We start from the raw sequence: 8,839 nt of genomic DNA, 5'->3' as shown, positions 1-8,839 counted from the left end.
ATTTATATGAAGTTCAAGGACAGCCAAAACTAACCCATCTCAATAGAAATTACAACAGCAGATGCCTTTGAGGGGCACAGAAACTGACTGAAAAGTAACATAAAGGAACCTTCTCAGGTGATGAATATGTTCTACTTCTTGACTGGGATGTTTGTTGCCCGAGTATATACGTTTCTCAGTACTTATCAACTGTATATTTTGCCGTATATAAATTAAAACTCAAAATTAGTTAACAAGAAAAAAAATGAATGCATGTCTGCAGGGGGTTTTCAAGGCCTGAGACAAATAAATCCTACTGGACAGAAAGCCCAAACTGGGAACTGGTTACAGGACCGGAGTGAGACTCAGATAGTCAGCATCCTAGTGAGAGCCCGAGTGGACGGACACTCAGTGAAGAGTGATGGCCGAACTTCCTTGGAGCAACTGCCATCTAAGCTCATATGAGACAGGAAGTGTGCAGGCTGCTAGAACAGCAGATGCATCCAGCACTGAGGCTGATGCCCGAAGACCTGGAGCAATAAGCTTCGCCCCAGACTGAGATCAGTAGGGCTTGCAAAATGGATCACGTGCAGACCAGGCAATCTTCCCCACCACCGTGATATATATAGTGCAAACCTTTTCCCTTTTCCCTTCTGCCTCCCGACTAAAAGAAACGAAAAAGAAGGCTTACAATTTTTTTTAAAAAAAAGACATTTGTCCAAAAGATATAGCTTTTATGTAGAAAATTGTGTTTTAAACCAGAAAAGATTGAGTTATTCTAATTGGCACATTCAAATACCCCATCTCCACCCCAGCTACTACCCTGAGAGACCGAGGACTCTAAATTTCAGCCCCTCAACTATAAAAACTAAAATTCCTGTTCGTTTTGTTGTACATTTCAATCCTGATCATTCAGGTGTTGAGTCTTCATTCTGGCTAGAACAACGGGGATCATGGCAAAGTACCACAGAGAGACAGGAAGGAGACAAGCCCTTGAGTACAATGGTAAGGAGTCTGGATTCTATCCTGGAGGCAAAGAGGAAGAGGCTTTGAAAATTTTTAAATCAGAAAATCACACAATTGGATCCGTGGCTTAGAAAAATCACTCTGATGGAAGTATGGGATTCAGTATGATCAAAAGTAGAAACTGGGAGAATAGTTAAGAGGCTGTTAATGAAAGCTAGGCAAGACATCATGAGAGTCTTTATTAAGATGCTAGCAGTGGGCATGGAGAAAATGGGACTGACATCGAGGAAGTAAATCCGTGGGGACAATGGAAGATAAGACTGGTGTCTCCATGATGGAATGGGCAACTGGATGGATTGTGATGATGTTTACTGAGAAAAAGAATCCAGAGGGGTTGACTTTGAGGGCCTATATAGAAGAATATGACAAGTTTAACTTTTAACATGTTCCTTTGAGATGCACATGGAACATTCAGGAAGACACCCAAGGTCCTGTTGGGTTTTAGGCCTTAAAACTCAGCAGGGTTTTGGCTTGAAGTTAAAGAAAATAAAGAGATTCAAGAAGGACTAAAGTAAATTCTTGGCTTAAAATTGCAGAGTGGAGTGGTAAGGAAAATTGATTTTTGGTGTTCTGCTTACGATAGGGTTGCTTTTTTTTTAAAAAAAAAAAATAAAACTCAACTACTAAGAGTTTTCTTTTTCTCACATAACAAAAAGCTAAATAAAAAGTTAGTCCTCGTTGGCACTGGTTTCAATGTTCAGTAATGTTAGAGTCAACGTATCTGAAGTTCTCTCCTCCCCACTATTTCAAGATGGCTGCCTCTGCTCTAGCCACCATAGCCACTCAAAGCAGGATCTTTTTTTATCAGGAAATCAGAACCTTCTCAGAACTAACCCACCTGACTTCTGCCTATGTCTCTTGTTCCAGAATAGGACACTATTAAAGTAAATTTATGAAATTATAAATATAGTTGCAAAAGGCAAGATGTAAGGCGGTACGGAATGGGTTATTGGGTTGGCCAAACAACAGTTCGCAGAGTCCAAAGCCACACGGTTAGTAGTGAGGAAAGTCTACACTGGGAATCAGTCAGGGTCATAACCCCTTGGCTTAATAGATTTTTGAAAACCTCTTTATTTGAATATTAAAGGAAAATTAAAGAAAGAGATGATTTGGAGAGCTTTATCTTCATATAACACTAAAACAATCAAGTGAAAGGTGGGTTATTGCTGAGTTAAAGATAAAGGAATTTCAATCGGGCTACCTGAGCTTGCCCTCGGCTATGCCCCTTACCAACTGGCTAGCCATCCACATGTCATTTCACCTCTTATGCCAGAGTTTCTTCACTCACCCATAAAAAAGAAATCATAAAACTCCCAAACACTTCCTAGCATGGAGCTGTTTTTATTAAATCACGCGCTCTGAAGGTCTTGAACAAGTTAATACATTTAATTATTATACTGGAAAATGACATTTAAAAATGTAATCAATCAATTTATAGCCTAAAGCTGCGCCTTCTAAAACCCACGCTCATCCATAATATCCCAATTAGATCGCGTGCTTAAAGTAATTCTCAAACTGAAAAACAGTAAAAAAAATAAATAAATAAAAAAGAAAAGCGAGGGAAATTTGGAGAGTGACATGATACTGCTTGCGGGCCTATCCGACTCCAGTGAATTCTACAGGGGTCCTGAATTCAAGAGGCAGTCCTGGGGTAAAGGGGCTCTCTGCCATAATGGGATTACTAGGAAGCTGAAGCAGATTGCTCTGTGTTGGGGTCTCATGGAAGTCGAGCAGGTAAGCAATTTGCAAATTCAATAGGACTGAAACCAGCACTGTTCTTGGTAGAGCAGCAGCTCTGGGTTCTTCCCCTCTCTCCAGCCCTCCCTCGTTCAGTAGGTAGTGACCTAGACTCTACATGCTTCTAAGATTTTATGGAAAAAACAGATTCGATGACTTGAATATGATGACGACATCTCTGGGAACATATCTGATTCCTGCAGAAAACTGTACCCAGCAGTCCCCATCCTCACCTGAGACCTTAAGCTTGGAAAGGGCTGAAAATAATGTGCTTGCACATGAGCACAGACTGAAGATGGCACTTGTGCAGAATAATGGCCCCACAAAGATGTTCTACACCCCAAACCTGTTAATACCTTCCATGGCAGACAGAACTTGGCAGATATGATTAAGTTAAGGGTCTTGAGATGGGGAGATTATCCTGGATTATCTGGGGGAACCAAATGTCATCACAAAGGTCCTTATAAGATGGAGACAGGAGAGTTAAAGAGAGGATATGTGACAGGAAGGCAGAGGTTGGGGTGATGCACTTTGAAGACGAAGAAAGGAGACACGAGTCAAGGACTGTCGGCAGCCTCTGGAAGCTAGAAAAGACGAGGAAACAAATTCTTCCCTAGAGCCTCCAGGAGGATCCAGCCCTGTTGATTTTGGCTCTTCATCGTCCATTTTGAACTTCCGATCTCCAGAAAATACGATAATAAATTTGTGTTGCTGTAAGCCAATTGGCGGTATGTGGTACTTTGTTACTGCAGCAACAGGAAATAATACAAGAACTAACCAGTTGTGAGTTTCATGATCTTGTGTCTCAACACCTTCCTTCTCATAAACTATACAATCTCTCTCAGAGAGGAGGCCAGGCCGAAAGGTACTTAGTAAGGAACATCGAGACATGAAGTAACACAGCTTCTGGTCCTTCTTTCTGGCTACTTCCCTTTGCTCAACCCTCCACCCATCCAACACATCCCTCTTCTGTAGGCACTGGGTCTAGGTGATGGAGCATCTCCAGATGCATCTGGGACACGAGAAATAGAATTATAGAATTATAGCCTTTTTTCCTCATTGTTCCATTAAAAGCCAGGAAATGGGGAGTGTTCAAACTTGGCCAAAAGCCAGCCGAAGGAATGAGGCTGTGGAAATCTAACCTGAGTCGATGAGGTTTATTTGAAGCATGGTCTCAGTGAGCTACAATGGCCAAATCCAAACTTCTGACATATGCATTATGAGTTCGAAAGGTTTAGGTAAAAGGCATTTAAACACTTTCTCCTAGTCCATCCAGTGTTCGTTAAGCTGACATTCTGAGAAATTACTTCACATCGAAGGACTCTCTAGCCAACTCCTTCTGATCAAGTGCTTCTTTTTATTTGACATTGGACCTTTCAACTTAACTATTTCTAGACCTTCACTCTTTCTCCAGGTGAGAAGACCTCTATATAATTAAAGAACTAATTTTATTTGATTCTGTGGATCACCAATATGATACAACAGACATTTACACACGAATTGCGCAAGCGTTTTGCCTAGAGGAGTCCCTAGGAAGCTGATATAATAAAAAATTGGTTATTCAAAAATTATTAGACCAATTCTAGATATGCAGTGACAAGAGTAATTGATGTTCATTCTGTGGTCCAGCATTTGGAATGAATGTTTCTGCTCGATGACTTCACGAAGCAGGAGTTTTAAATGCTCAGGTCACCATCATCCACCTGTGTACATTAGGCTCCATTCCCTGTGCAGCTTCGAAAAAAACCCTTTTTTCTACTTGTAACACTAGAAAAAGATAACTTCCCCCTGAAAAGCCATGTTTCACATATAAAACATATCAAAAAATATTAAAATGTTATAAGAAAATTAAGTGACCGCTAATTTTTTTTCTAATTTGTTCTGGAAAATCAATATAAAATGTTTTGGGGTGAAGTTTATGAAGTATTTTTTAAAAAACACACCAACAAAATTTTACAAGTTGTGCATTGTTTTCATTCTCCTAGTGGCTCCCAGGGTCTTTTATTTCCTAGGTGGCAAATCTCTAAAAGTAACTTTGAAGTCTTTGACTACTTTGCCAGATAAATCCACTGCGTGCAAAATGGCATCTTTATGAAGGTAATGAGTTAATCTCCATGTTCCACTGGGACTCAGGACTTTGAGCTTTGCTATAAATAATAGCACCTGCTGTAATTCTGTATCTCACACACGATGGGAACAGTTTTTTTTCTGAACTGATAAACTAGGATCAAAGTAATTGCCTAATGTATATTCTTAACCAACTACTTCTTAATAAGTTTAACATCAAATTATGTTTATATGTTGTCATCTATATATTGAAAATACATTGAAAATCGATAACCTACCGTGATTAAAATTTGTAAGTCAAACCAATAAACTATAAAGGAAAATATGGACAAAGCATTATTCATTTAAAATGACACATCGATTGCTAGATGACAGCTAATCTAATTATGGATTAGCAAACGCAAATTAATTTTACTGTTTAACTCCATAGATAAGGGAGAATTGAGCATTAACACATGATCAAAAATAAGAAACTACATTAATATTGCTAACCTATGGGGAAAAAAATTTTTTTAAAGCAATCCCAGACAGAAACAGAAGCGACAGAGAGAGCTTGTTATATTTTGGGATATTTTTAGTTAATGGGAAATAAAATTTTTAAAAACATTTAAGAAAACTCAGATGATAAACTTTATTCAAGGAAGTGTTTAGAGGTGCTTTCAATAGTAGAGAAACTATTTTCTACCTCACAGGAGCTCTGATTTGCTTTCCGCTTCAGAATTATGGGTTTTGCCACCTTCCAGGAGGGGCGAAGAAAACCCCTTTAATGCCCCAAAGTTTCTATTGTATCATCTCATTTATATCAACAGCACCTGTGTGTGACTACTGCCTGCTAGTTCAGTTTGTAGGATCGCTCTTCTGAGGCTAGGATCAGCACTGATTGCATTTTACTGCTGACTTTGGGAACTGAGAGTATCACCCATGGGTATGGGTTGAGAAAGGACCCCAATCCCTGAGGTGACCTTGCTGACTCTTACCCCAGCTGCTGGGGCACCATCTTCTCACTGTTCTACAGATTTCAATCCTAGCTACCTAGCCAACCCCATGTTAGATCACGTCTTCACATGTATCCTATGCTCGCACCTGTGAACTCTCTCACCATTATTGGAACATGCCTCTCTTTCGCCTCTTAGCTGTTTCTAGAATGTTCTTCTCGACTTGTCTGGCAAAATTCTACTTGTTTCAAGACCAGAGTCCTGCCAGCCCCTCGTCGATGCCTTCTCCAGCATGCCCCACGGAAAACTGACTGCTACTTTCCATAGTTCACCTGTATCCCAATACGTAGCACGCGGTGCCACAAGTCCCTACGCACTGTCTCCATATGAGTCTAGGCCATTCCGGGGCCCACTGCTAATAGTGCCTGACTCGCAGAGAGTGCTCCATAAACATTTGCGCTGCAGATCAGTGGTCGAAAAAGACAGACTGCACATAGGTCTGTTTATATAATATGGGAAAAGATTTTTTAAATAATTAAAAATATTTCCAACATTTCCTTACCATAAATGTTTTTAAATTTTAAGGCAGTTCAGTTTGAATCACAGCATTCATGACTGAAACCCGTTTATATCGGAACTTACACTGCATATTAAATTTTTAATTTTCAAGCAGTGCATTTAACTCTCTAAATGCACACCTCCTCCCCAAGAGCATCTGAGTTTTTATGTAATCATTTTATGGATGGTACATTTCGTTGAGTGGAAATTCTGCCAGATCCTTATTCCAACATCGATTCGGGTCATTTGTGGGTGTGTTGAGTGTGTGGGCGTGTGTTAGGAGGTGGGGTGGTGAAGAAGGTGAGGGAAATAGTAGGTATAGACAAAAGGTCCATCCAAAGGACAAGGTGCTGGAAAGAGGGGTGTCTAGGGGTGCACATTCCCTTCAGGTTGACATATCCACTGTGCGCTCTCATCTCCAGACACTCGTACCTCATGCACCCCACACTGACATCACGGGGGTGGGGTGGGGGGTTCTCACCTACTGCCTCTTTTTGTTTTCCACCGAGTTAGTGTGAATTCAAAGTGTACACTCATTAGAAGGGCGGGCTTGCTAAATACTGGAGCAGTGATAGTCTAATCTCAATAGTCTAAAATCTCTGTCGAGTATTTTTAATACAATTCTCTAAGCAACAGTACCCACAATTATTCTCTATTAAACATGGTTACCGTTAGTGATTAAACTGTCTAGGACAAGCATTAACACCTGCAGGGTACGAATAATAGATCGTTGCTTTGACAGCAGATTTGTATCCATGGCGTCTCTGTTAAATAATCTGCTTTCCTGTCCCAGGTGGCAAGATTCTGAGGAATGGAGACCAGCTTTACAGGGCCAACCTGTACCTCTCAGTCCCTCACCCAGGGCTGCGCTCCTGCAAGTCAGATTAATACAAAAAACGTTTGAGTGAGGATGTTTAACACTCTCACGTTCTATATGTGCCTGCCCCTAAATAGTGGCTGAATTTTCCTTCTTTTGTGACTTGCTGATTCATTCACATTTCTGCAAATTGTCACATCCTTACTTAACCCATTTGTGAGTTTTGTAACTGAAAAAATGTTATTTCAAGTGTCAGTAGAATTTGCTATGTAGGAATGACAACGCTAAATGATTGATCAAAGATTATTTTTAGAAAGTGGAATGTAAAGCATTTTATTTCATAAGCTTTAAACTTTGATCAATTACTTCAAATGACCTACAGGTTCAACTCCTGTTTCAAAGGAAAGCATGACTGCCCGTCTCCTCATCCATTCTCATTCCCTGTTAAAATGTGCCATTTACCTCCATGAGGAGGATAAAAAGGTGGAAAACTTCCAGGTACCGCCAGTTAGCAACCTGTTCCTGGGGAGTCAATAGCCTCATTTTTCTTCTCCTCTTTTCATTAAAAAAAAAAAGAAGAAAAAAAAAACTTATCTAGTGAACGAGAAACACTTCTCACTACTGCTGAATCTATTTCCCCAGGACTTCATTAAACCACGTAATAGGGTCAGTGTTGAAATGATTAAGTAGGTATAGAAGCTTTCGCAAGAAGAAAATCTAAGGAAGATGGTGCTCATAGAAATCAAGATGCTAATAATTAACCAAAATAACTGTGATAGGTCTGTGAGCGGGTTATGCAAATATGAGGCAGTATTATTATCACACGTGCTATGAGGCAACATCATGGTGACCTTTCAGGGTTACAAGTATGTAGGATGCCCTGCCTGGGTAACATATACTAGAGTAAAACTATTTTATTCTGCTCACCTTCTGTCTTTTTATAAGCTCTCGGTACCGTTTCCGAAGTTTAGAAAACAAGCCTTAATTCCTAGAATTTGCATTCCAGGGGACGGGTTATTTCAACCTAGCAAAAAAAAAATAATAATAATATTTCATAGTCAAGTTTGCCAACCAGCACGAGGCACGAGGAGGTCCAGTGCAGAGGACTGTGCGAGCGGCCCTGGGCTGCACTGCCGATAGGCACTTTGGAACCTGCCCACAGCATTCTGATGTCTTCCACATTCGCGTAGCATGTCTGAAAAATTACACATGGAGCACAAAGTTTGATAAAAATATATTTAAAACAAGCAAGAAAAAATAGTTTTGGCCTTAAGGATAACTTTCATCATTCTTTTAACCAAGTAGAGTTAAATTACACATATAATGATTTCAAGTACCAACTTATAAAAGATGTGATAATAAATCAGAAAGCAAAAAACAAGAGGACTCTTTTTTTTTCAGAAAAATGTATTTGCAATTCAAATGTTCATATAAAAAGCATAAATTTTAAAAAGTTCATAGATGTGTGTGTTTTCAGAAGTGTTATGGTTTTGCCATTCATTGCAATTACATTCCACGATACGCAGGATGGTCCGCGCCGCACCGTCACGTGCTTCCGTCACACCGACGTCACTCTCATCACCACCTCGCCTGAGCTGTTATCTTCCGACAGATCTTCGTGGGGCCTCATCCGATTGAACAGGTGCAACAACACGTAGCCGCACTGAAACCGTGGGGAGGTCAGCTGCGTTGGGTGGACCAAGTTCCTGTTCCGCAGGGC

At 40.2% G+C, this 8,839-nt stretch overlaps 1 protein-coding gene across 1 annotated transcript in view; it reads right to left on the bottom strand.

The window, feature by feature from the left end:
• Positions 1-8,564: 8,564 nt before the first annotated feature.
• MARCH11 (membrane associated ring-CH-type finger 11) overlaps positions 8,565-8,839 on the bottom strand; it is a 148,944-nt gene continuing 148,669 nt past the window's right edge. The window contains exon 5 of the mRNA XM_011364115.2: positions 8,565-8,838. Within this exon, the coding sequence (XP_011362417.1) occupies positions 8,678-8,838 (161 nt within the window). The 3' untranslated portion in view covers positions 8,565-8,677. The remainder of the gene's footprint in view (position 8,839) is intronic.

The sequence above is a fragment of the Pteropus vampyrus genome, unplaced genomic scaffold (genome assembly GCF_000151845.1).
Source record: "Pteropus vampyrus isolate Shadow unplaced genomic scaffold, Pvam_2.0 Scaffold94, whole genome shotgun sequence".
Classification (NCBI taxonomy): domain Eukaryota; kingdom Metazoa; phylum Chordata; class Mammalia; order Chiroptera; family Pteropodidae; genus Pteropus; species Pteropus vampyrus.
Note: the sequence above shows the minus strand (reverse complement) of the source record. Positions and strands in the feature narration are given on the sequence as shown.